This window comes from Pithys albifrons, chromosome 7 (genome assembly GCF_047495875.1).
Source record: "Pithys albifrons albifrons isolate INPA30051 chromosome 7, PitAlb_v1, whole genome shotgun sequence".
NCBI classification, from domain to species: Eukaryota; Metazoa; Chordata; class Aves; order Passeriformes; family Thamnophilidae; genus Pithys; species Pithys albifrons.
In genome coordinates this window covers 2,186,111-2,213,805 of record NC_092464.1, presented here as the reverse complement: position 1 = coordinate 2,213,805, position 27,695 = coordinate 2,186,111, and the positions used below count along the sequence as shown (strand labels likewise).

The 27,695-nt window shown below is 48.0% G+C and overlaps 1 protein-coding gene across 6 annotated transcripts; it reads right to left on the bottom strand.

Moving 5' to 3' along the window:
• Positions 1-4,689: 4,689 nt before the first annotated feature.
• SNAP47 (synaptosome associated protein 47) lies at positions 4,690-27,648 on the bottom strand. Of its 6 annotated transcripts, none has more exons than XM_071560000.1 (6): positions 24,792-24,848; positions 23,969-24,093; positions 17,741-18,293; positions 14,505-14,992; positions 9,462-9,592; positions 4,690-6,964 (listed from the first exon to the last, which is right to left on the bottom strand). In XM_071560000.1, the coding sequence occupies exons 3-6, from the start codon at positions 18,235-18,237 to the stop codon at positions 6,818-6,820; spliced, it is 1,263 nt and encodes a 420-aa protein (XP_071416101.1). In that variant the 5' UTR covers positions 18,238-18,293; positions 23,969-24,093; positions 24,792-24,848; the 3' UTR covers positions 4,690-6,817. The 6 variants fall into 6 exon arrangements, with proteins under 6 accessions (XP_071416101.1, XP_071416099.1, XP_071416102.1 ...); XM_071559998.1 differs by lacking the exon at positions 24,792-24,848 and adding an exon at positions 24,720-24,788; XM_071560001.1 differs by lacking the exons at positions 23,969-24,093; positions 24,792-24,848 and adding an exon at positions 27,613-27,648.
• Positions 27,649-27,695: the final 47 nt, after the last annotated feature.

The window sequence follows — 27,695 nt, the reverse complement described above, 5'->3', positions numbered from 1 at the left end:
GGCAGGCCCTGGCACAGTTTGGGCAGAGCAGCTGTGGCTGCTCCAGCCCTGGGAGTGTCCAAGGCCAGGTTGGAGCACCCTGGGACAGTGGGAGGTGTCCCTGGGACAGTGGGAGGTGTCCCTGCCCATGGCAGGGGTGGAATTGCTGATTCTTAAGGTCCCTTCCAACCAAGACCAGGTTGGATGGGGCTTGGAGGAACCTGGGACAGTGGGAGGTGCCCCTGGGACAGTGGGAGGGGTCCCTGGGACAGTGGGAGGTGCCCCTGGGACAGTGGGAGGGGTCCCTGGGACAGTGGGAGGGGTCCCTGGGACAGTGGGAGGTGCCCCTGGGACAGTGGGAGGGGTCCCTGGGACAGCGGGAGGGGTCCCTGGGACAGTGGGAGGTGCCCCTGGGACAGTGGGAGGGGTCCCTGGGACAGTGGGAGGTGCCCCTGGGACAGTGGGAGGGGTCCCTGGGACAGTGGGAGGTGCCCCTGGGACAGCGGGAGGGGTCCCTGGGACGGTGGGAGGGGTCCCTGGGACAGTGGGAGGGGTCCCTGCCCATGGCAGGGGGTGGGATGGGATGGGATGACCTTTAAAGCCCCTTCCAAGCCAAACCATCCTGTGATCCCATGATTTTAATTCCGGGTCCCATCTGAGTGTCAGGAGAGAACAAAATGAAAGGATAGGGACAGATGTGTGTTAATTAACTCTGAATTAACGAGCAATCAGTGCCCCACCAAGTTGCCCATCCCCTCCCTGGGACATTCTGCCCAATTCCCAGGGGACACCACCCCGAAATCTCTGCTGGAGCCACTCAGGGCCCCACAGGGGATTTTTTTGGGCTGGTGCAAACACTGAGCTCCAACCAATGTGGTTTTATAATTTCAGAATTAGAATCTCTTCAATTAAAGTTTTTCCCCATAAAAATAAAGTCTCTCTTTCCATGTTGGAGCAAAACTGAGGCAGGAGGGAATTTGGGGGGATCTGAATATTTTTGGGAATATCAGGGATGGATTTTTACATAACAAGTTTTAATCAGTATTAAATCTTTAAACTACCAGAGGCCATGACATATCCAAGGAATTCTTAATCCCTTCTCCAAGAGCTGCAGCAGCTCCAAAGCCACAATTCCCAGGACCTTTCACTTCCATGAAAATTCCTTGGATTACAAACCCCCCCACATGATCCAGGACAAGCCAGTCCTATTTTGCAGGAGCTGAAAAGCTTTTCCAAGGAAAATCTGGTTTTTTTGGACTTAGAATCTCTTACCAGTTTTTATTTCCCATAAAGTCTCTCTTTCCATGTTGGAGCAAAACTGAATCAGGAGGGAATTTGGGACCCTCTGAATATTTTTGGGAATATCAGGGATGGATCTTTCCATAATAAGACAAGTTTTAATGAGAGTCAAATATTTAAGTACCAAGAGGCCATGACATATCCAAGGAATTCTTAATCCCTTTTCCAAGAGCTGCAGCAGCTCCAAAGCCACAATTCCCAGGACCCTTCACTTCCATGAAAATTCCTTGGATTACAAACCCCCCACATGATCCAGGACAAGCCAGTCCTATTTTTCAGGAGCTTTTCCAAGGAAAATCTGTTTATTTTTAGACTTAGAATCTCTTACCTGTTTTTTTTATTTCCCATAAAAACAAAGTCTCTCCATGTTGGAGCAAAACTGAATCAGGAGGGAATTTGGGAGGCTCTGAATAATTTGGGAATATCAGGGATGGATTTTTACACAAATCAGTTTCCATATTCCAAGAGATTTATTAGGCAGTGGATGACAAAATCCATGTGGAAATGCAGGAAAGGAATCCCTGTGGAAAGCTGGTGTGGGTTTCCCAGGGGAAACAAGAGGGATTTGGGGCTGGGGAAAACCAGGAGAGCCCCAGCAAAGAATTATTTCCATACAACAATCACCACAATTCAGCATCAAAGTTCATGCCAGGAACAACTTGGGAATGGGAAATTCCTGAAGGGACACAAAGCAAGGCAGAGGAAAAGCTGGAAAACACAACACACTCCCCAGCAGTTCTTGTGTTTCCTTCCCTCTGAAACTGAGGCTGAACTGCCCCTGGAAGAGGAAAAGTGGCACAACCAGTTTGAAGCTTCCCCAGCTGGGAATGTTGGACTGGAATTGGGGTAATTAAAACAACACCAGAATAAATTAATTAAAAAAAAAAGACACTTAAATCCTCTATTCCCATTGGAAAAAGCTGGAAAACACAACACACTCCCCACCAGTTCTTGTGTTTCCCTCTGAAATTGAGGCTGAACTGCCCCTGGAAAAGTGGCACAACCAGTTTGAAGCTTCCCCAGCTGGGAATGTTGGACTGGAATTGGGGCAATTAAAACAACACCAGAATAAATTAATTAAAAAAAGAAGACACTTAAAAAAAAATCCTCTATTCCCATTGGAAAAAGCTGGAAAACACAACACACTCCCCACCAGTTCTTGTGTTTCCCTCTGAAATTGAGGCTGAACTGCCCCTGGAAGAGGAAAAGTGGCACAACCAGTTTGAAGCTTCCCAAGCTGGGAATGTTGGACTGGAATTGGGGTAATTAAAACAACACCAGAAGAAATTAATTAAAAAAAAAAGACACTGAAAAAAAATCCTCTATTCCCATTGGAAAAAGCTGGAAAACACAACACACTCCCCACCAGTTCTTGTGTTTCCTTCCCTCTGAAATTGAGGCCGAACTGCCCCTGGAAGAGGAAAAGTGGCACAGCCAGTTTGAAGCTTCCCCAGCTGGGAATGTTGGGCTGGAATTGGGGTAATTAAAACAACACCAGAAGAAATTAATTAAAAAAAAAACCACTTTAAAAAAAATCCTCTATTCCCACTGGAAAAAGCTGGAAAACACAACACAGTCCCCCACCAGTTCTTGTCTTTCCTTCCCTCTGAAATTGAGGCTGAACTGCCCCTGGAAAAGTGGCACAACCAGTTTGAAGCTTCTCCAGCTGGGAATGTTGGACTGGAATTGGGGCAATTAAAACAACACCAGAAGAAATTAATTAAAAAAAGAAAGACACTTAAAAAAAAATCCTCTAATCCCATTGGAAAAAGCTGGAAAACACAACACACTCCCCAGCAGTTCTTGTGTTTCCTTCCCTCTGGAATTGAGGCTGAACTGCCCCTGGAAAAGTGGCACAACCAGTTTGAAGCTTCCCCAGCTGGGAATGTTGGACTGGAATTGGGGTAATTAAAACAACACCAGAATAAATTAATTAAAAAAAAAAAGACACTTAAAAAAAAATCCTCTATTCCCATTGGAAAATCCCAAAGGCCCCAATGGACAGAATTCCCTTTTATTTTAGAAATAAAGGTGTGAACGAGAAGAAATCGTGAAATGTTTCATCACCACTTAAGTGCAAATGGAGAATTAATTAATTAATTAACTAATTAAAGCGACACCAAGGCTGGACCAGGACACTGAACATGCACAGCCCTGGCCACAAGGGCTTCATTACTCCAGGCAATTAATTACGGGGTGCATTAGAAGCAGAATTAATAAATTAATTCCTGGGTGCATCAGGAGGATTAAATCATTAATTCATTAATCAATTAATCCCTGGGTGCATTAAAAGGATTAATTAAGTGATTAACCAATTAATTCCTGGGTGCATTAGAAGGATTAATTAATTGATTAACCAAATAATTCCTGGGTGCATTAGAAGGATTAAATAATTAATTGATTAATCAATTAATTCTTGGGTGCATTAGAAGGATTAATTAATTGATTAATCAATTAATTCCTGGGTGCATTAGAAGGATTAAATAATTAATTGATTAATCAATTAATTCTTGGGTGCATTAGAAGGATTAATTAATTGATTAATCAATTAATTCCTGGGTGCATTAGAAGGATTAATTAATTGATTAACCAATTAATTCCTGGGTGCATTAGAAGGATTAATTAATTGATTAACCAATTAATTCCTGGGTGCATTAGAAGGATTAATTAATTGATTAACCAATTAATTCCTGGGTGCATTAGAAGGATTAAATAATTAATTGATTAACCAATTAATTCTTGGGTGCATTAGAAGGATTAATTAATTGATTAACCAATTAATTCCTGGGTGCATTAGAAGGATTAATTAATTGATTAACCAATTAATTCCTGGGTGCATTAGAAGGATTAATTAATTGATTAACCAATTAATTCTTGGGTGCATTAGAAGGATTAATTAATTGATTAACCAATTAATTCCTGGGTGCATTAGAAGGATTAAATAATTAATTGATTAACCAATTAATTCTTGGGTGCATTAGAAGGATTAATTAATTGATTAACCAATTAATTCCTGGGTGCATTAGAAGGATTAATTAATTGATTAACCAATTAATTCCTGGGTGCATTAGAAGGATTAAATAATTAATTGATTAATCAATTAATTCTTGGGTGCATTAGAAGGATTAATTAATTGATTAATCAATTAATTCTTGGGTGCATTAGAAGGATTAATTAATTGATTAATCAATTAATTCCTGGGTGCATTAGAAGGATTAATTAATTGATTAATCAATTAATTCCTGGGTGCATTAGAAGGATTAATTAATTGATTAATCAATTAATTCTTGGGTGCATTAGAAGGATTAATTAATTGATTAATCAATTAATTCCTGGGTGCATTAGAAGGATTAATTAATTGATTAATCAATTAATTCCTGGGTGCATTAGAAGGATTAATTAATTGATTAATCAATTAATTCTTGGGTGCATTAGAAGGATTAATTAATTGATTAACCAATTAATTCCTGGGTGCATTAAAAGCAGAATTAATAAATTAATCGCTGGGTGCATTAAAAGTAGGATTAATAAATTACTTCCTGGGTGCATTAGAAGGAGTAATTAATTAATTAATTAATCAATTTATTCCTGGGCACATTAGGAGGATTATTTAATTAATTAATTAATCAATTCCTGGGTGCATTAGAAGCAGATTAATCATTTAATTGCTTGGTGCATTAGAAGGATTAATTAATTAATTGATTAATCAATTAATTCCTGGGTGCATTAGATGCAGAATTAATAAATTAATTCCTGGGTGCATTAGAAGCAGGATGAATAAATTAATTACTGGGTGCATTAGAAGGATTAATTAATTAATTGATTAATCAATTAATTCCTGGGTGCATTAGATGCAGAATTAATAAATTAATTCCTGGGTGCATTACAAGCAGGATGAATAAATTAATTACTGGGTGCATTAAAAGTAGGATTAATCAATTAATTCCTGGGTGCATTAGAAGGATTAAGTAATTGATTAATTAATCAATTCATTCCTTAGTGCAATAGAAGCAGAATTAGTAAATTAATTCCTGCCTGCATTAGAAGAAGGATTAATAAATTAATTCCTGGGTGCATTAGAAGGATTAATTAATTAATCGAATAATTCCTGGGTGCATTAGAAGCAGGATGAATAAATTAATTACTGGGTGCATTAAAAGAAGGATTAATAAATTAATTCCTGGGTGCAGTAGAAGGATTAATTAATTAACTGATTAATTAATAAATTAATTCCTGGGTGCATTAAAAGTAGGATTAATCAATTAATTCCTGGGTGCATTAGAAGGATTAATTAATCCATTGATTAATAACTCAATTAATTCCTGGGTGCATTAGAAGGACTAATTAATTAATTGATTAATCAATTAATTCCTGGGTGCAATAGAAGCAGAATTAATAAATTAATTCTTGGGTGCAATAAGAGCAGGATTAATAAATTAATCCCTGGCTGCATTAGAAGGATTGATTGATTAATTAATTAATTAATTAATCAATTAATTCCTGGGTGCATTACAAGTAGGATTAATCTATTAATTCCTGGGTGCATTAAGAGCAGGATTAATAAATTAATTCCTGAGTGCAATAAGAGCAGGATCAATCAATTAATTCCTGGGTGCATTAAGAGGAGGATTACTCAATTAATTCCTGGGTGCATTAGAAGGATTAATTAATTAATTGATTAATCAATTAATTGCTGGGTGCATCAAGAGCAGAATCCCAACTGTCTGCTCAGCAAACACGAGGGTTTTGTCCCCACCATTTCCCCACCTGGGCATTAATTGACCCAAACCTGTGACTTGCTTTGGACATTTGGGCTTTAATTCAGCCAGGAAGGAATTTAAAGCACCTCCAGAGGGAATTAATTGGGTGTTAATGAACTAAATTAGTGTCAAATGCAGCTCCTTCCACGGAGAAAAGCAGCAAAATGACAGAGCACATCCAAGCTGGGGCAGGTCTGTCCCACCCCTCCCTATTTTCCACCTTTTCTTTAGGGAAGGAGCCGCAACCAGCGCTGGAATTCCAAGCCATCCTGGAATTCCAAGCCGTCCTGGAATTCCAAGCCATCCTGGAAGTCCAAGCTATCCTGGAAGTCCAAGCTATCCTGGAAGTCCAAGCCATCCTGGAATTCCAAGTCATCCTGGAAGTCAAAGCCATCCTGGAATTCCCAGTCATTCTGGAATTCCAAGCCATCCTGGAATTCCAAGCCATCCTGGAAATCAAAACCATCCTGGAAGTCCAAGCCATCCTGGAAATGAAAGCCATCCTGGAATTCCAAGCTATCCTGGAAGTCAAAGCCATCCTGAAATTCCAAGCCATCCTGGAAGTCAAAGCCATCCTGGAATTCCAAGCTATCCTGGAAGTCCAAGCCATCCTGGAACATCTTGGAAACGCTTCCAGTCCCTCCGGACCTGCTGTGTGGCAGTGACATGTCCCAGCACCCTCAGTGGCCGTGGCAGGGCAGGGTGGGTGGCTCCACTCCCTTCCCGTGCCCTTCCCGTGCCCTTCCCGTGCCCTTCCCGTGCCCATTCCCGCCCCAGGGCTACGTGAGGCGCCGGATGCGCCGGTTGTGCCGGTCGATGGTGAGCGTGGCCCTGTCCACGGAGCTGCTGATGGACTCCAGGGCCTCGTCCTGTCGCTCCAGCTCAGCCTCCGTCTCCAGGGCAAGGCCCTTCAGCTTCTGCAGGATCTGCGGGAGAGAAGGGACAGAGGGATCACAGGGAGCTTTGGGAAAGGGCACGGAACGGTGGGAATGAGGCACTCCAGGGCTTTAAATGCCGTGGGTTGGGTTGGAGGGACTTTAAGGATCATCTCATTCCTCTCCCTGCCATGGGCAGGGACACCTTCCACTGTCCCAGGGTGCTCCAAGCTGGGACACTCCCAGAAGGGTCCCTCATTCCATGGAGGTGAGAGGAGGATACAGGAATCCATCAGGGATTCCTCCCTGCCCACCTCTCTGAGACATCTCATGTACCAGCAAATCCCTGCCTTGAAAACCAGGGGGAGTTTCCAACCAGCTCCTTCCTGCCGGGCTTTGCATGCCCTGGAGAACTCCCAGGAAAAGACACAACAGTTGGGAACAGGAAAGCTTTGGAAGCACCAACTCAGGAGCTCCAGGGCCCTGTTCTGGTCACCTGCCAAGGAGGCTCTGCTGGAAACCCAGGGGGTGATGGCCCAGGGGTTTCATTTGGGGCTTAATTAGGGGGTTAATTGGGTCATTCACACCCCACTTTGATCTGTTAATTCTCTTGGCTTAAGAGAATTAATTAAAGGCAATAAACTCTCCCCCCTTTGACCTTCAGCACCTCCAGCCCAAGTGTTGCTGCTCCATCCAAAGGCACCACAAATGGTTCAGATGCTTTTCCAACTCGGGAATGGGAAGTTTGGCCAAGGTTGGCCACTGATTTTCCAAAGCCAAAGGTGCTGTTCCCACTTCTCCAGCGGTGCCACCGCTCTGCCTCCTGTGCCAGGAGGGAATTTGGATGGAAACCCAAGACAGGACCCTGGGTCTGGTCCCCAAAGCCAAGCAGGAGGTGGGAGCCCCTCCAAGATAGGAAGGGGCGGGAAAAAGGGGGGAAGAAAAAAGGGGGGAAGAAACAAAGGGGGGGGATAAAAAAAAGGGGGGGGACCAAAAAAGGGGGGGGGGCAAAAAAGTTGGGAAAAAGAGGGGGGGAAAAAGAGGGGGGGAAAAAGAGGGGGGGAAAAAAGAGGGGGGAAAAAAGAGGGGGGAAAAAAGAGGGGGGAAAAAAGAGGGGGGAAAAAAGAGGGGGGAAAAAAGAGGGGGGAAAAAAGAGGGGGGAAAAAAGAGGGGGGAAAAAAGAGGGGGGAAAAAAGAGGGGGGAAAAAAGAGGGGGGAAAAAAGAGGGGGGAAAAAGAGGGGGGAAAAAGGGGGGGGAAAAAGGGGGGGGGAAAAGGGGGGGGGAAAGGGGGGGGGAAAGGGGGGGGAAGAGGGCGGGGGAAAGAGGGGGGAAAAAGGGGGGGAAAAGGGGGGGAAGGGGGGAAAAAAGGGGGGGAAAAAGGGGGGGAAAAAGGGGGGGAAAAAGGGGGGGAAGAAAGGGGGGGAAGAAAGGGGGGGAAGAAAGGGGGGGAAGAAAGGGGGGGAAGAAAGGGGGGGAAGAAAGGGGGGGAAGAAAGGGGGGGAAGAAAGGGGGGGAAGAAAGGGGGGGAAGAAAGGGGGGGAAGAAAGGGGGGGAAGAAAGGGGGGGAAGAAAGGGGGGGAAGAAAGGGGGGGAAGAAAGGGGGGGAAGAAAGGGGGGGAAGAAAGGGGGGGAAGAAAGGGGGGGAAGAAAGGGGGGGAAGAAAGGGGGGGAAGAAAGGGGGGGAAGAAAGGGGGGGAAGAAAGGGGGGGAAGAAAGGGGGGGAAGAAAGGGGGGGAAAAAAGGGGGGGAAAAAAGGGGGGGAAAAAAGGGGGGGAAAAAAGGGGGAAAAAGGGGGAAAAAAGGGGGAAAAAGGGGGAAAAAGGGGGAAAAAGGGGGAAAAAAGGGGGAAAAAAGGGGGAAAAAAGGGGGGAAAAAGGGGGAAAAAAGGGGAAAAAAGGGGAAAAAAGACGGGAAAAAGGGGGGAAAAAGGGGGGAAAAAGGGGGGAAAAAGGGGGGAAAAAGGGGGGAAAAAGGGGGGAAAAAGGGGGGAAAAAGGGGGGAAAAAGGGGGGAAAAAGGGGGGAAAAGTGAAATAAAATGAAGTGAAATAAAAATGAAATAAAACTAAAAAATGAAATAAAATATATAAAATAAAATAAAGCAAAACAACATAAAATAAAATAAATTTAAAAAATAAAATAAAATAAAATAAAATAAAATAAAATAAAATAAAATAAAATAAAATAAAATAAACTAAACTAGCTGGGAAACTGCAGGGTTGGCTCAAAATTCTGTTTTGTGGATGTGCCTGGAGTGGAGCTGCAATTCCTGCCTGGAATGGCAGAGCAGAGGGGAAAATCCTCTCACTCCACATCTTTTCCTGATGATCCCTGACTGGTACAAAAAAAGGTTATAAAGAAACACAGATTTTATATTTTAAGAGGGATTTCAACCACAGCCTTGAGGAAATTTTAAAACATTCCCACGGCCATTTATTTGTAGGAATATTTTGTTCTGGCAACGACTTTGGGATGATGCAAAATGTGTGTTTGGAAGGGAAAAAAAAGGGAGGGAAACAAATTCTTGGCAAATCCATCCCAACCTTTACCTGTTTCAGCTCTTTTGCCTCTTCCTGAGAGACCTTCTGGTGCTGTTGCAGCTGGAGCTGCTCCTTGTCCAGCCCTTCCTGGCTTCCAGAGGGAGCTCCAGGGGGCACCACCCCTGCCAGGAGACCTGTGGCTGCAGGAGAACCAGAGAATGGGTTGGGTTGAGATCATCAAATCCAACCCTTGATCCAACCCCACTGTGATCACCAGCCCAGGGCACAGAGTGCCCTGGGCTGGTGACCACAGTGGGGTTGGATCAAGACATGGTGGATTCTCCCTCAGTGCCACATCCATAGAATGGATTGGGTTGGAAAAGACCTCCCAGATCATCAAGTCCAACCCTTGGTCCAACCCTACTGTGATCACCAGCCCAGGGCACAGAGTCCCACCATCCCAGGTTGCCCCAACCTGGCCTTGGACACTCCCAGGGATTCAGGGGCAGCCACAGCTGCTCTGGGAAATCCATCCCAGTCTCTACCCACCCTCCCAGCCAGGAATTCCTTCCCAATATCCCACCTAAATCTCCACTTTGCCAGTGGGAAGCCATTCCCTGTGTCCTGTCCCTCCCTCCCTTGTCCCCAGTCCCTCTCCAGCTCTCCTGGAGCCCCTTCAGGCCCTGCCAGGGGCTCTCAGGTGTCCCTGGAGCCTTCTCTTCTCCAGGTGACCCCCCCAGAGGCTCCAGAGTTCCAGGAGGAGGTCCAGCCCTCTCTTCAGATGCAGTTCTGGAGAATCCTCCATATTTGAAAGTGAAGCCATTGAAGGGAGCCCCATCAAATCCTAATACCATGTCCCATTTCTCAGCCAGCTGGGCCTCAGGGACTTCCCAGTGGAGAAGAGGTGGAAGGGCATCTATGACCAGTTCCTGGAATTCATCCAGTCTGGCTGCAGAGAAGAAATGGAGGAATCTTTCATGGGATTCCACATCCAAACGAGCAAGGAGCTGAGGAAATCCCAGGAATATCTTTTCTGCCAAAGGTAGGAGTGTGCCAGGACCTCTCTGCCAGGGAGGGGCATATTTGAAATCATATAATGGATTGGGTTGGAAAAGACCTCCCAGATCACCAAGTCCAACCCTTGGTCCAACTCCAGTCCCTTTACCAGATCATGGCACTCAGTGCCACGGCCAAGCTCAGCTGAAAACCCTCCAGGGATGGGGAATCCACCCCCTCTCTGGGCAGCCCATTCCAATCCCTGAGCACTCTCTCTGCAAAGAATTTCTTGCTGATCTCCAACTTCAATTTCCCCTGGCAGAGCTTGAGCCCATCGTGCTCCCTTGTCCTGTTGCTGAGTGCCTGGGAGAAGAGACCAACCCCCACCTGGCCAGAACTTCCCTTCAGGCAGTTCCAGACAGTGCTGAGGTCACCTCTGAGCCTCCTCTTCTCCAGGCTGAACACTCCCAGCTCCCTCAGCCTCTCTCCACAGCACTTGTGCTCCAGTCCCTTCTCCAGCCTCGTTGCTCTTCTCACTTGGGTTGCAAGAGACCTCTGAGATCATCAAATCCAACCCTTGATCCCACCCCTCTATGATCACCAGCCCATCACAGTAGGGCTGGATCAAGACATGGTGGATTCTCCCTCAGTGCCACATCCATAGAATGACAGAATCATAGAATGGATTGGATTGGAAAAGACCTCCGAGATCATCAAGTCCATCCCTTGATCCAACCCCACTGTGATCACCAGCCCAGGGCACTCTGGGGTTGGATCAAGACATGGTGGATTCTCTGTCCCTGGAGGTGTTTAAGAGGACTCTCATTGCCACATCCAGTCCCTTCTCCAGCCTCATTGCTCTTCTCTTCTCAGTTGGGTTGGAAGAGAACTCTGAGATCACCAAGTCTAACCCTTGACCCAACCCCACTGTGATCACCAGCCCAGGGCACTCTGTGCCATGTCCAGTCTCATCTTAAACACCTCCAGGGATAGAGAGTTCACCATCACAGAATCATAGAAGAGAATCATAGAATCAGTTGGGTTGGAAGAGACCTCTGAGATCATCAAATCCAACCCTTGATCCAACCCCACTGTGATCACCAGCCCAGGGCACTCTGTGCCCTGGGCTGGTGATCACAGTAGGGTTGGATCAAGACATGGTTGGATCAAGACATGGTGGATTCTCCATCCCTGGAGGTGTTTAAGAGGACACTCAGTGCCACATCCAGTCCCTTCTCCAGCCTCGTTGCTCTTCTCAGTTGGGTTGGAAGAGACCTCTGAGATCATCAAATCCAACCCTTGATCCAACCCCACTGTGATCCCTGTGGCACTCAATGCCTGGATTTCCATGGTCACACTAGCACTGCCTGGGGGATTTTGGGAAGGAATTCCTGCCTGGCAGGGACTGGCATGGATTGCCCAGACAAGCTGTGGCTGCCCCATCTCTGGAACTGTCCAGGGTCAGGATGGATTTTATTCCAAATTTTTCCCACTTAGCAGCAGGAAGGAAACTTCTCCCCCAACCACCTGGAGCACCAAGGGCAGAGCTGGGTCAAACACAGCCCGTGGGTGCCACCTTGTGACAGCAACAAAGCCCTTCCTGAAAAAATTAACAGGAATTTTCCAGCTGAGGATTCTTCAAAATCCTCTCCCTGCTTTAGTTTAGTTTGGGGTTTAAAAATATCTTAATCTGGTCTTTTATTTTATTTCCTGTTTGGGTTTAATATGTTGGGAATAAATCCATTTGTTGCTCTCCTCCTTTGTCACCAATAATTAGGGGGAAAAAAAAAAGGATTGGGGGTGTTGACACAAATAAATTCCTAAAATCCCAACTGAATCCAGGCTTGGATTACAAAAAAAAATAAAGGAAAAAACCCACCCTGGGATTTTAGAATTAATATTTCTAATAAATGTCAATTTTATTGCTGTGAAAGCATTTCAGTCTCTGGGGGCTTTTTAAATGATTCAACTCAGAGACCTAAAATGTCCCAAATTCAAACTCCTGAACTTCCCAACTGCCAAAATTTGGGGTTTTTTTTAGGATTTGAAAATCAACATGATCTTATCCCATGTTTTAGTGAATTGCTGGAGTGGATATTTGGGTTAAACTTCCTGTATTTAACTGGCAGGACCCTGTGCCAGGTGTGCCAGGGGTGTGTGTGCCTCCCACACCTGTGCCAGGTGTGTGTGTGCCTCCCACACCTGTGCCAGGTGTGTGTGTGCCTCCCACAACTGTGCCAGGGGTGTGTGTGCCTCCTACACCTGTGCCAGACCTGTGTGTGCCTCCCACACCTGTGCCAGGGGTGTGTGCGCCTCCCACACCTGTGCCAGGTGTGTGTGTGCCTCCCACACCTGTGCCAGGCCTGTGTGTGCCTCCCACACCTGTGCCAGGGGTGTGTGTGCCTCCCACACCTGTGCCAGGCCTGTGTGTGCCTCCCACACCTGTGCCAGGCCTGTGTGTGCCTCCCACATCTGTGCCAGGTGTGTGTGCCTCCCACACCTGTGCCAGCCCTGTGTGTGCCTCCTACACCTGTGCCAGACCTGTGTGTGCCTCCCACACCTGTGCCAGGGGTGTGTGCGCCTCCCACACCTGTGCCAGGTGTGTGTGTGCCTCCCACACCTGTGCCAGGCCTGTGTGTGCCTCCCACACCTGTGCCAGGCCTGTGTGTGCCTCCCACACCTGTGCCAGCCCTGTGTGTGCCTCCCACACCTGTGCCAGGCCTGTGTGTGCCTCCCACATCTGTGCCAGGTGTGTGTGCCTCCCACACCTGTGCCAGCCCTGTGTGTGCCTCCCACACCTGTGCCAGGTGTGTGTGTGCCTCCTACACCTGTGCCAGGTGTGTGTGTGCCTCCTACACCTGTGCCAGGGGTGTGTGTGCCTCCCACACCTGTGCCAGGCGTGTGTGTGCCTCCTACACCTGCCTGCCAGGACTGTGTGTGCCTCCCACACCTGTGCCAGCCCTGTGTGTGCCTCCCACACCTGTGCCAGGTGTGTGTGTGCCTCCCACACCTGTGTCAGGACTCTCCGTGTGTCCCTTCCAGGACTCTCTGTGTGTCCCCTATCTCCCTGCCAGGACTGTGTCCCACATCTCCCTTCCAGGACTGTGTGTGTCCCACACCTGCCTGTCAGGACTCTCTGTGTGTCCCTTCCGGGACTGTGTGTCCCACACCTCCCTTCCAGGACTGTGTGTATCTCCCTTCCAGGACTGTGTCTCCCATACCTGCCTGCCAGGACTGTGTGTATCTCCCTTCCAGGACTGTGTGTCCCACACCTCCCTGCCAGGACCATGTGTCCCACACCTCCCTTTCAGGACCGTGTGTCCCACACCTGCCTGCCAGGACCATGTGTCCCACACCTCCCTTTCAGGACCGTGTGTCCCACACCTCCCTTTCAGGACCGTGTGTCCCATACCTGCCTGCCAGGACTCTCTGTGTGTCCCTTCCAGGACTGTCTGTGTGTCCCTTCCAGGACTGTGTGTCCCACACCAGCCAGGCCTGTGTGTGTCTTCCTGCCAGGGCTCTTTGTGTCTCCCTTCCAGGACTCTCTGTGTGTCCCATACCTGCCAGGACTCCCTGTGTGTCCCTTCCAGGGCTCTCTGTGTCCCCCACACCTGCCTGCCAGGCCTGTGTGTCCCACACCTCCCTTCCAGGACTGTGTCCCATACCTGCCAGGACTCTCTGTGTGTCCTTTCCAGGACTGTGTGTCCCCTACCAGCCTGCCAGGACCGTGTGTCCCACACCTGCCTGCCAGGACTCTCTGTGTGTCCCTTCCAGGACTCTCTGTGTGTCCCTTCCAGGACTCTCTGTGTGTCCCTTCCAGGACTGTCGGTGTGTCCCACACCTGCCTGCCAGGACCGTGTGTCCCACACCTCCCTTCCAGGACTGTGTGTCCCCCATACCTCCCTGCCAGGACTGTGTCCCCCATACCTCCCTGCCAGGACTGTGTGTCCCACACCTGCCAGGGCTCTCTGTGTGTCCCCTATCTCCCTTCCAGGACTGTGTGTCCCACACCTGCCAGGGCTCTCTGTGTCCCTGCCAGGGCTCTCTGTGTCCCCCACACCTCCCTTCCAGGACCATGTGTCCCATACCTGCCTGCCAGGACCGTGTGTCCCATACCTGCCTGCCAGACGGAGTTCCCCAGATCCATCTGTGGTGACTTCCTGGCTGCTGCCAACCCCAGGGCATCCTCCAGGAACTGCATCTTGGAGCCGAAGTGCCTCTCCAGGATGGGCATGGCCTGTGGCATCCTGGCCGAGAGGAGCCTGTAGCAGGTGTCGGGTTTGCCGATGAACCTCTGCCGGACGCTCACCTCGTACGGGGAGTGCACCCGGATGTCGTCCACGTCCCTGCCCTGGAAGGTGTGGAGCACCTGCCCCCGGCAGTCACTGATCTCCAGCCCGGAGCCCCCCAGGGTGAGCCTGCCAGGCCTGGCACTGCAGTCTGTGCGGTGGGTGATGATCACCGGGATCCTCAGCAGGATTCCTTCCTGGTCCTTCGGCTCCGAAACGGGAGCTGCTGCTTCCTTGGGCTTGGATTCCAGAGGGGCTTTCCAGAGCTTGGTGCTGAAGGGCCACCAGGAAGGAGATTCCAGCTCAGTCAACAACCTGGCAGGGAGAACAGAGGGTCAGGAGAGGGGGTGGATTCCCCATCCCTGGAACTGAGCTTGGCCGTGGCACTGAGTGCCATGATCTGGTAAAGGAACTGGAGTTGGACCAAGGGTTGGATTTGATGATCTCGGAGGTCTTTTCCAACCCAATCCATGCTATGATTCTGTCATTCTATGGATGTGGCATTGAGTGAGAATCCACCACGTCTTGATCCAACCCCACTGTGATCACCAGCCCAGAGCACTCCGTGCCCTGGGCTGGTGATCACAGTGGGGTTGGATCAAGGATTGGACTTGATGATCTCAGAGGTCTCTTCCAACCCAAGTGAGAAGAGCAACGAGGCTGGAGAAGGGACTGGAGCACAAGTGCTGTGGGGAGAGGCTGAGGGAGCTGGGGGTGTTCAGCCTGGAGAAGAGGAGGCTCAGAGGTGACCTCAGCACTGTCTGGAACTGCCTGAAGGGAAGTTCTGGCCAGGTGGGGGTTGGTCTCTTCTCCCAGGCACTCAGCAATAGGACAAGGGGGCACGATGGGCTCAAGCTCTGCCAGGAGAAATTGGAGATCAGGAAGAAATTCTTTGCAGAGAGAGTGCTCAGGGATTGGAATGGGCTGCCCAGAGAGGGGGTGGATTCCCCATCCCTGGAGGGTTTTCAGCTGAGCTTGGCCGTGGCACTGAGTGCCATGATCTGGTAAAGGGACTGGAGTTGGACCAAGGGTTGGACTTGATGATCTGGGAGGTCTTTTCCAACCCAATCCATTCCATGATTCTGTGATTCTGTGGATGTGGCACTGAGTGAGAATCCACCATGTCTTGATCCAACCCCACTGTGATCACCAGCCCAGGGCACACAGAGTGCCCTGGGCTGGTGATCACAGTGGGGTTGGATCAAGGGTTGGACTTGATGATCTCAGAGGTCTCTTCCAACCCAATCGATTCCATGATTCTATGAGAGGGAAAACCAGTGGGAAGGTGCTCTGATCCCACCAGTTCCCAGCAAACACTTCAGACATGGAGATTCCATAATCCTGAATCCAGCCTGCTGTTACTTTGCTCCTCAAACCTATTCCCACCTTCCCAGGATCCACCCATTCCAAACCCCAGCTAAAACACTGGAAAACTGTCCCAGGATCTCACCACAGTTGGGATGGAAGAAACCTGGAAAACTGTCCCAGGATCTCACCACAGTTGAGATGGAAGAAACTTGGAAAACTGTCCCAGAATCTCACCACAGTTGGGATGGAAGAAATTTGGAAAACTGTCCCAGAATCTCACCATGAAACTTGGAAAAAATGTCCCAGGATCTCTCCACAGTTGGGATGTAAGAAACTTGGAAAATTGTCCCAAAATCTCACCACAGTTGGGATGGAAGAAACTGAACTTCCACTGGAATTTTTCAGGCCAACTGACCCAGGTCTGTTCCTCAGCCCACACTCCTTTCCTTCAATCCCTCCATTCCTTCAGCCCCTCCACTGCCTCTTCCTGCTCCTTTATCCCTCAATCCCACACTCTGGTGCCCTCCCCAGGAATTCCAGGCCCAAGGAAGCCCCTCCCAGACCCCTCTGTGGCTCCTCCCCAGGAATTCCAACCACAAGGAACCCCCTCCCAGACCCCCCGTGGACTCTGCCCAGGAATTCCAGGCACAAGGAACACCCTCCCAAATCCCCCTGTGGACCTTCCCCAGGAATTCCAGGCACAAGGAACACCCTCCCAAATCCCCCTGTGGACCCTCGCCAGGAATTCCAGGCACAAGGAACACTCTCCCACATCCTCCTGGTTCACTGAGCCACCTGTGGCTCCTCCCCAGGAATTCCAGGATCAAGGAACACCCTCCCAGACCCCTCACAGACGTTCTCCAGAAATTCCAGGCACAAGAAACCCCCTCCAGACCCCCCTGTGGCCCCTCCTCAGGAATTCCAGGATCAAGGAACACTCTCCCACATCCTCCTAATTCCCCGAGCCACCTGTGGATGTTCCCCAGGAATTCCAGGCACAAGGAACACCCTCCAGACCCCTGTGTGGCCCCTCCTCAGGAATTCCAGGCCCAAGGAACACTCTCCCACATCCTCCTGGTTTCCTGAGCTCCCTGTGGATGCTCCCCAGGAATTCCAGGCCCAAGGAACCCCCTCCCAGACCCCCCTGTGGACCCTCCTCAGGAATTCCAGGATCAAGGAACACCCTCCCACATCCTCCTGGTTCCCTGAGCCCTCTGTGGATGCTCCCAAGGAATTCCAGGCCCAAGGAAGCCCCTCCAGAACCCTGTGTGGCCCCTCCTCAGGAATTCCAGGATCAAGGAACCCCCTCCAGATCCCCCTGTGGACCCTCCCCAGGAATTCCAGGATCAAGGAACACCCTCCCAGACCCCCCTGGTTCTCTGTGGACCCTCCCCAGGAATTCCAGGCACAAGGAACCCCCTCCAGACCCCTGTGGCCCCTCCCCAGGATTTCAGGCACAAGGAACACCCTCCAGACCCCCCCTGTGGACCCTGCCCAGGAATTCCAGGCCCAAGGAAGCTCCTCCCAGACCTTCCTGTGGCCCCTCCCCAGGAATTCCAGGCCCAAGGAAGCCCCTCCAGACCCCCCTGTGGCCCCTGCCCAGGAATTCCAGGCACAAGGAACACCCTCCCAGACCCTCCTGGTTCCCTGTGGACCCCTGCCCGGGAATTCCAGGCACAAGGAACCCCCTCCAGACCCCCCTGTGGACCCTCCCCAGGAATTCCAGGCCCAAGGAACCCCCCCTGGCTCCATCACCTGTCAGCCACATCCATGTCCCCCTCGATCTTGTGGAGCCCCTTCATGATGTTGTCGAACTGCTCCCCCTGGTGCTGCAGCACCTTGGCCGTGTCCTCCAAGCTCCTCTGGGATCCTGCCAACATTCCAGTCAGCTCCTTGCCCTTGGATGTCCTCAGGGCTCCTCCCTCTGCTCCTGCCCCTGGGCTCTCCAGCAGCTGCTCCCTCCAGAAGTGCTCCAGGATGTTGAACACCACATTCCTGCTGGGCTGCAGGGAACTGAACCAGTGCTTGGTGCTCTTCTCCAGGATGGTGAGGGAGCTGAAGATCAGGTTGGAGGATTCCTTCTTGATCTCGTTGATCCCAGAAAGGGGCAGATCCACCAGGAGCTCCCCAGTCTTGTCAGCTGTGAATCTGATGCCAGTGGGATTCAAGGAGAGCTTCCCAGGGATCCATTGCTTCCCAGAGTCCAGGTAGTAGGAGCAAGGCCAGCTGTGGATCCGGATGTCCTCGTTCATCGGCTCGCTCTGCTGAGGCTCCTCTCCAAGGGAAAGGCTTCCCAAGCCTGGAAAAACTGGAATAAAAGGAAAAATGGGGGGGGAAAAAAGCAGGAATCTTTAGTGTTAAAGCACAAGGATTGATCCCATGAAGAGTTTGATTCCAGGTGGATTCCAAGATGGATTGTGGATGGATGTGGATGAGTCTGACTCCTCTGAGGGCTCCAAAGCTTTACCTGAATTTTCCAAACAAAACCCCATTATTTGGGAATTCAATCCATTCATTGCTCCATAACCATTTCCAAGCACCCAAACATTTCCTTTGGGAAGGACTGGAAACATTATTGGACCATTTACACCACCAACATTATTGGCCACACCATCTGCACCAGCACAGAATTCCAAGAATTACTGCCAAAATATCCTGGAATATTCCCATTTTCCTGCTCATCCTTCCTGCTTTCCCTAGAGAAAATCCAGGATATCCCAAACACCACCTCATTAATGTGGATCTCCAGGAACCTCCATCAGTAACTGCTCCTCCTCCTGCCACTGTGGTATCCCAACATCCAGGAATGTTGGGAACACTCCAGAATGTTCATCCAGTCCATGGAATTCCATGCAGGATGGTTTGGGTTGGAAGGACCTTACAGCCCACCAGAATGTTCATCCAGTCCATGGAATTCCATCCAGGATGGTTTGGGTTGGAAGGACCTTACAGCCCACCAGAATGTTCATCCAGTCCATGGAATTCCATCCAGGATGGTTTGGGTTGGAAGGACCTTACAGCCCACCAGAATGTTCATCCAGTCCATGGAATTCCATCCAGGATGGTTTGGGTTGGAAGGACCTTACAGCCCACCAGAATGTTCATCCAGTCCATGGAATTCCATCCAGGATGGTTTGGGTTGGAAGGACCTTACAGCCCACCAGAATGTTCATCCAGTCCATGGAATTCCATCCAGGATGGTTTGGGTTGGAAGGACCTTACAGCCCACCAGAATGTTCATCCAGTCCATGGAATTCCATCCAGGATGGTTTGGGTTGGAAGGACCTTACAGCCCACCAGAATGTTCATCCAGTCCATGGAATTCCATCCAGGATGGTTTGGGTTGGAAGGACCTTACAGCCCACCAGAATGTTCATCCAGTCCATGGAATTCCATCCAGGATGGTTTGGGTTGGAAGGACCTTACAGCCCATCTAGTCCAACCCTGGGCACATCCTGAGCAGAATTCCCAAAGATTAAAAAGCAGGAACTCCCATCCATAAATAATGACAATTCCTGAAGATTGTTGATCCAGCTCAGCCCATCCCTCTTGGAAAAATCATCTTCCTTACAAATCCAGGTGGATCCTGAAACTTCTGGTGGAACCACCAGCCCAAAGAATTCCCAAATCCATAGTTTTGGTCCTGTGAAATAATCCCAGCATGTCCATGATGGGTCCATGTTTTCCTGGGAGCACAAGATGCTCTTGGATGACACATCAATCCCATGGGAATTCCTCACTGGAATCTGCAGCCCCAGGAAGAAAACAAAGGGCTGGCAATTCCCTCTCTCCAAACCACCTGAGCTTTGGAATGGGAAGTCAAACAGAACATCCCTGGAGTGGCTCCTGCCCACAATTCCAGAGGTTTCCTGTTCCCAAGGGTGGGATTGCTCCCTGTGAGTCGCTCTCATTGCTCCTCTTTGCTGAGCAATTAACATCCCACAGCTAATTTGGGAACAGCAATTAAACTGTCCCGAGGATTTAATCACTCACCACCTCCTTGTCTCCTCCAAGGCTTTGATGGATCATGGGATAATTCCTGGATTAATCCCAGAACATGAGCCCAAGGTGTTCCCTCTGGAGGGAACAACGGGAAGTTGAGTCCCTAAATCCCCAATTAGGCTGACACTAATTACACTTCCTAATTACATCACAATCTGCTCCCTCCAGGAACTGTCTGGGAATCCTGGAGCAAACAGGGCAGGTTTTTCCAGGTGGGAATTCCCACAGAACCCACTGGGATCTCCCAGGTTGCTCCAGGATTAATGTCCCCTAAAAAGTCCAGTTCCAATTATATTTTTAATTAAATATACTCCAAATTCCACACCATGGGGAGAAGGATTGGTCAGAGTTTATAAATATCCCATAAAAACCTTCCCTTTGGGTTTCCAACCTTCTCCTCAGGGACTTTTTCATATTTTATTTTCATCATTAACTGTAGGGAGGAATGGGAAAAATGAGCCCCAAATTCACCCAAAAACTGGAGATTGAAGTGGGAAATGCTCCATAAATCCATAGAAATCACAGAGAAATCCAACAAATAGGAGTAATTCAGTCCTTTAGAACAGCAGGCAAAGAAAAGGCAGGAAAAGAACATTAAAATTAAAACAGAATAGAAAATAAAAATTAAATAAAAATAAAAAGCAAGGAAAAAGCAAAGAAAAAAAGAAAAAAGAAAAAAGAAAAGAAAAGGAAAAGAGAAGAAAAGAGAGAAAAGAGAAGAGAGAAAAGAGAAGAGAGAAAAGAGAAGAGAGAAAAGAGAAGAGAGAAAAGAGAAGAGAGAAAAGAGAAGAGAGAAAAGAGAAGAGAGAAAAGAGAAGAGAGAAAAGAGAAGAGAGAAAAGAGAAGAGAGAAAAGAGAAGAGAGAAAAGAGAAGAGAGAAGAGAGAAGAGAGAAAAGAGAAGAGAGAAAAGAGAAGAGAGAAAAGAGAAGAGAGAAAAGAGAAGAGAGAAAAGAGAAGAGAGAAAAGAGAAGAGAGAAAAGAGAAGAGAGAAAAGAGAAGAGAGAAAAGAGAAGAGAGAAAAGAGAAGAGAGAAAAGAGAAGAGAGAAGAGAGAAAAGAGAAGAGAGAAAAGAGAAGAGAGAAAAGAGAAGAGAGAAAAGAGAAGAGAGAAAAGAGAAGAGAGAAAAGAGAAGAGAGAAAAGAGAAGAGAGAAAAGAGAAGAGAGAAAAGAGAAGAGAGAAAAGAGAAGAGAGAAGAGAGAAAAGAGAAGAGAGAAAAGAGAAGAGAGAAAAGAGAAGAGAGAAAAGAGAAGAGAGAAAAGAGAAGAGAGAAAAGAGAAGAGAGAAGAGAGAAAAGAGAAGAGAGAAAAGAGAAGAGAGAAAAGAGAAGAGAGAAAAGAGAAACCAGAAAAAGAAACAAGGAAAAAAGGAAAGGAAAAAGAGAAGGAAAGGAAAAAGAGAAGGAAAGGAAAAAGAGAAGGAAAGGAAAAAGAGAAGGAAAAAAAAGAGAAGGAAAAAAGAGAAGGAAAAAAAAGAGAAGGAAAAAAGAGAAGGAAAAAAAAGAGAAGGAAAAAAAAGAGAAGGAAAAAAAAGAGAAGGAAAAAAAAGAGAAGGAAAAAAAAGAGAAGGAAAAAAAAGAGAAGGAAAAAAAAGAGAAGGAAAAAAAAGAGAAGGAAAAAAAAGAGAAGGAAAAAAAAGAGAAGGAAAAAAGAGAAGGAAAAAAGAGAAGGAAAAAAGAGAAGGAAAAAAAAGAGAAGGAAAAAAAAGAGAAGGAAAAAAAAGAGAAGGAAAAAAAAGAGAAGGAAAAAAAAGAGAAGGAAAAAAAAGAGAAGGAAAAAAAGAGAAGGAAAAAAAGAGAAGGAAAAAAAAGAGAAGGAAAAAAGAGAGAAGGAAAAAAAAGAGAAGGAAAAAAAAGAGAAGGAAAAAAAAGAGAAGGAAAAAAAAAGAGAAGGAAAAAAAAGAGAAGGAAAAAAAAGAGAAGGAAAAAAAAGAGAAGGAAAAAAAAGAGAAGGAAAAAAAGAGAAGGAAAAAAAAGAGAAGAAAAAAAAGAGAAGGAAAAAAAAGAGAAGGAAAAAAAGAGAAGGAAAAAAAAGAGAAGGAAAAAAAAGAGAAGGAAAAAAAAGAGAAGGAAAAAGAGAAGGAAAAAGTGAAGGAAAAAGAAAAGGAAAAAGAAAAGGAAAAAGAAAAGGAAAAAGAAAAGGAAAAAGAAAAGGAAAAAGAAAAGAAGAAAGAAAAGAAGAAAGAAAAGAAGAAAGAAAAGAAGAAAAAAGGAAAAGAAAAAAAGAAAAAAGAAAAGGAAAAAGAAAAATAAAAATAAGAAAAACCCAAACCCAAACCCAAAACACAGAAAAAGCCCAAAACAAACCCCCAAAAACCCAAACAAGAAAACAAAAACTAAAGGAAAAAAAACCACAAAAGACAAAACATCAAAATTAAAACCCAAAACAAAACCCAAGAAACAAAAAACCACAAAAACCCAAACAAAAAATGTCAAAAAGGCAAAACAGAAAACAAATCAAAAAGAAACCAAACAAAAAAGAAACGAAACAAAAAAAGAAACCAAAGGAAAAAAGAAACCAAATGAAAAAAAGAAACCAAAGGAAAAAAAAAGGAAAAAAAACCAAAGGAAAAAAAGCCAAAGGAAAAAAAACCAAAGGGAAAAAAACCAAAGGAAAAAAAAACAAAGGAAAAAACAAAGGAAAAAAAAACAAAGGGAAAAAAACAAAGGGAAAAAAACAAAGGGAAAAAAAGGGAAAAAAAACAAAGAAAAAAAAGGGAAAGAAAACAAAGGAAAAAAAAAACAAAAGGAAAAAAAACAAAGGAAAAAATCAAAGGAAAAAAAGAAACCAAAGAAAAAAAAAAGAAACCAAAGAAAAAAAAAGAAACCAAAGAAAAAAAAAGAAACCAAAGAAAAAAAGAAACTAAAACAAAAGAAACCAAAGGAAAAAAAGGAACCAAAGGAAAAAAAGGAACCAAAGGAAAAAAAGGAACCAAAGGAAAAAAGAAACCAAAGGAAAAAAAGAAACCAAAGAAAAAAAAACTAAAACAAAAAGAAACCAAAGGAAAAAAGAAACCAAAGGAAAAAAAGGAACCAAAGGAAAAAAAAAGCCAAAGGAAAAAAAGGAACCAAAGGAAAAAAAAACAAAGGAAAAAAAAACAAAGGAAAAAAAGAAACCAAAGCAAAAAAAGAAACCAAAGGAAAAAAGAAACCAAAGGAAAAAAAGGAACCAAAGGAAAAAAAGGAACCAAAGGAAAAAAAGGAACCAAAGGAAAAAAAGGAACCAAAGGAAAAAAAGGAACCAAAGGAAAAAAAGGAACCAAAGGAAAAAAAAGCCAAAGGAAAAAAAACAAAGAAAAAAAAAACCAAAGGAAAAAAAAAGGAAAAAAAACAAAGGAAAGAAACAAAGGAAAAAAAGAAACCAAAGGAAAAAAGAAACCAAAGAAAAAAAGAAACCAAAGAAAAAAAGAAACCAAAGAAAAAAAGAAACCAAAGAAAAAAAGAAACCAAAGAAAAAAAGAAACAAAAAAAAAAGAAACCAAAGAAAAAAGAAACCAAAGAAAAAAGAAACAAAAAAAAAAAGAAACCAAAGAAAAGGAAACCAAACAAAAAGAAACTAAAACAAATAAACCAAAACAAAAAGAAGAAACCAGAACAAAAAGAAGAAACCAAAACAAACCAAAGTGAAACCAGAACAAAAAGAAACACCAAACCAACCAGAGCGAAGGAAAGACCCAAACCACGAAACCAAAGCAAAGAAAAGCTTCTATAAATCAACAGTTTTGTAAGAAATACCTGGACCTTTGGCCACACCTGCCCCAAAATCCTGCAGAGCCCCAATCCCCGGGATTGGGAGCTGGGATGGGATTTCCGGCTGTGTCAGCTCCAGCAGGACATTCCTCAGGTGAGACACAGCTCTATAAAAAGGAGGTGACTCCTCCCCTGAGCTCCCTAATTAAAGGGGAGTGTTCCTAATTAGCCACACACAGAGAATCCCCTTCCAGTATGTCCACCACGTTTCAGTCGTGGATTGTCCTCCCTCACCTTGGGAATGATCAGCACAACATTCCCAGCCACATCCTGTGCTTCCTGTTACTGGCTCTCCTCCCTCATGGCTGGACTTTTCCCAAGTTTATTCCCAGATTTACCAAATGATGAGTTGGAAGCTCCTGTGGGCACAACAATAAAAATATTCCTGAGGGTGTGAAGTGAATCCCTCCTGTGTTTCAGCCAAGACACATTTCCATGAAATTTCCAACTCTGGGATTCTCCAAAAGATGCTCCAAGTCCTCAAGGGTCCTTCTTTCCTCCAGAATTCCCCTCATTCCTCCTGCAGTGCCAACCCCAAACCTCTCCAGATGTTTCTTTATCCCAACCCAGAACTCCTCCATCTTGAAAAAGGATTTCCAGCCCTTCTTCCTCTTCCTTTTTCCCAGGACAAAAACTTCCTCCTTGCTCCAAACACAAAACAGGCACCTGCTACAGCACAGAATTCCAGGATGGTTTGGATTGGAAGGAACTTAAGGATCATCCCATCCCACCCCTGCCATGAGCAGGGACACCTCCCACTGTCCCAGGGTGCTCCAGCCTGGCCTTGGACACTCCCAGGGCTGGGGCAGCCACAGCTGCTCTGGGAAATCCATCCCCATCCCTGCCCACCCTCCCAGCCAGGAATTCCTTCCCAATATCCCACCTATCCCTGCCCTCTGGCAGTGGGAAGCCATTCCCTCTGTCCTGTCCCTCCATGTCCAGCCACTGTCACCCCCAGGGGGTCCTTTGCCCACTTTGCACCCACCCTGTGCCCAGCCTGGAGTGTCCCAAGGGCTTGTTGGGATCCAAGGGAAGGATCTGGGACCTTGGACCTCACCCAGGATGGAGCTTGTCCTGCCCTCCAGCAGATCCACATCCCACCCCAGGGGTGTTATCCGGGACTTCCCTGGGGGTGCCCTCGATCCCCCATCCTGAGTATTGAGGAGGAAACCAAACCCTGGGGGCAGTCTGGACATCCATCTGTCTGTCCATCCATCCATCCATCTGTCCATCCATCCATCCATCCATCCATCCGGCCATCCGTCCGTCCATCCGTCCATCCATCAATCTGTCCATCCGTCCGTCCATCCGTCCATCCATCCATCCATCCATCCATCCATCCATCCATCCATCCATCTGTCCATCCATCCATCCATCCATCCATCCGTCCATCCTTTCATCCATCCATCCGTCCATCCGTCCGTCCGTCCATCTGTCAATCCATCCATCCGTCAATCCATCCATCCATCCATCCATCCGTCCGTCCATCCGTCCATCCATCCGTCCATCCGTCCGTCCATCCATCCGTCCATCCGTCCATCCATCCGTCCATCCGTCCGTCCGTCCGTCCGTCCATCCGTCCGTCCATCCGTCCGTCCATCCCTCCCCCCATCCATCTGTCCATCCATCTGTCCATCCATCTCTCCATCCATCTCTCCATCCATCCCTCCATCCCACTCCATCAGTCCATCCCTCCCTCCCTCCATCCATAAACCCTCTCCCAATCCCTTCTCCCCACAAACCAGATCCCCATTCCCAGTTCCAGCTTCCCCCTGCCCCAGTTCAAGTCACTCCAGCCCCAGTTCAAGCTCCCCCCATTCCCAATTAGAGCCCCTCAGCCCGTTTGGAGCCCCCCCCATTCCCAGTCTGAGCCACCCCCCTTTCCCAGTTTGAGCCCCTCAGCCCGTTTGGAGCCGCCCCATTCCCAGTTTGAGCTTCCCCCCATTCCCAGTTTGGAGCACCCCATTCCCAATTAGAGCCCCCCATTCCCAGTTTGGAGCCCCCCCATTCCCAGTTTGGAGACCCCCCATTCCCAGTTTGGAGCCCCCCCCCCCCATTCCCCGTTTGAGCTCTCCAGCTCCAATTAAAGCCCCCCCATTCCCAATTAGAGCTCCCCCATTCTCAATTAGCGCCCCCCAGTCCCAATTACAGCTCCCTAGCCCCAGTTTGGAGCCCCCCCGTTCCCAATTAGAGCCCCCAACTCCCAATTTGAGCCCCCCATTCCCAGTTTGGAGCCCCCCCCCGCCCCGTTCCCAATTAGAGCCCTCCAGCCCCAATTAAAGCCTCCCGTTCTCAATTAGAGCTCCCCCATTCTCAATTAGCGCCCCCCAGCCCCAATTAGAGTCTCCCAGCCCCAGTTTGGAGCACCCCATTCCCAATTAGAGCCCCCCCATTCCTAATTAGAGTCTCCCAGCCCCAGTTTAGAGCTCCCTATTCCCAATTAGAGCCCCCCATTCCCAATTAGAGCACCCCATTCCTAATTAGAGTCTCCCAGCCCCAGTTTGGAGCACCCCATTCCCAATTAGAGCACCCCATTCCCAATTAGAGCCCCCCATTCCCAACTAGAGCCATTCCAGTCCTGCTCAGAGCCCCCCCAGCCCCAATTCAGACCCCCTAAACCCCAACTGGGACCCCCCCAAATCCCAACTCGGACCCCCCGGCCCCAATTCAACCCCCCCAAATCCCAAATTCAACCCCCCCAAATCCCAATTCGGACCCCCCAAATCCCAAATTCAACCCCCCCAAATCCCAATTCGGACCCCCCAAATCCCAATTTGGACCCCCCCAAATGCCAAATTCAACCCCCCCAATCCCAAATTCAACCCCCCCAATCCCAAATTCAACCCCCCCAATCCCAATTCGGACCCCCCCAATCCCAATTTGGACCCCCCCAAATCCAAAATTCAACCCCCCCAAATCCCAATTTGGACCCCCCGAGCCCCAATTTAACACCCTCGAACCCAAATTCCACCCCCCACCCCCCCAATTCGGACCCCCCAAGTCCCAAATTCAACCCCCCCAAATCCCAAATTCAACCCCCCCAAACCCCAACTCCACCTCCCTGAGCCCAAACTGAACCCCCACAAACCCCAATTCAACCCCCCTCATACCAATTCGGACCCCCCGAGCCCAAATTCAGACCCCCCAAATCCCACTTTAAACCCCCCAAACCCCAATTCAACTCCCCAAATCCCAATTCAGACCCCCCAAATCCCAATTCAGACCCCCCAAATCCCAAATTTGAACCACCCAAACCCCAATTCCACCTCCCCGAGCCCAAATTAAACCCCACAAACACCAATTCGGACACCCCAAATCCCAATTCAAGCCCTCCCAGCCCAAATTCGAACCCCCCAAATCCCAACTGAAGACCCCCCGCCCAAACTGAACCCCCACAAATCCCAATTCAACCCCCCCAAATCCGAATTCAACCCCCCAAATCCCAAAATCGGACGTCCCAAACCCCAATTCAACCCCCCTCAGACCCAATTCGGACCCTCCAAACCCCAATTCAACCCCCTCAGACCCAATTCGGAGCCCCCAAACCCCAATTCGGACCCCCCAAATCCCAATTCAAGCCCCCCAGCCCCAATTCGGACCCCCCCAAATCCCAATTCAACTCCCCCAAACCCCAATTCGGACCCCCCCAAATCCCAATTCAACCCCCCCAAACCCCAATTCGGATCCCCCAAATCCCAATTCAAGCCCCCCAGCCCAAATTCGGACCCCCCAAATCCCAATTCGGACGCCCCAAACCCCAATTCGGACGCCCCAAACCCCAATTCGGACGCCCCAAACCCCAATTCAACCCCCCAAACCCCAATTTCCCCCCGAACCCCCAAACCCTCCCCACGTCCCCCCCATCGCCCCCCACGCACCTCCCTCACCGCGGCACCGACCCCGCTCCGCGCCTGCGCCCGCCGCGCGCTCCCATTGGCCGAGCCCCGAGCCCCGCGCGCTC

What these genes read in the sequence shown, in the direction of transcription:
- SNAP47 (XM_071559996.1), bottom strand. Translation starts at nt 25,014, where the DNA reads ATGGACGGATGGACGGACGGATGGCCGGATGGATGGATGGATGGATGG. An exon ending in CACTCCAGGCTGGGCACAGG is followed by an intron (nt 18,294 to 24,719) that starts GTGGGTGCAAAG and finishes CTTTTATTCCAG; the next exon opens with TTTTTCCAGGCTTGGGAAGC. An exon ending in GAACTCCGTCTGGCAGGCAG is followed by an intron (nt 9,593 to 14,504) that starts GTATGGGACACA and finishes GTTCTCCTGCAG; the next exon opens with CCACAGGTCTCCTGGCAGGG.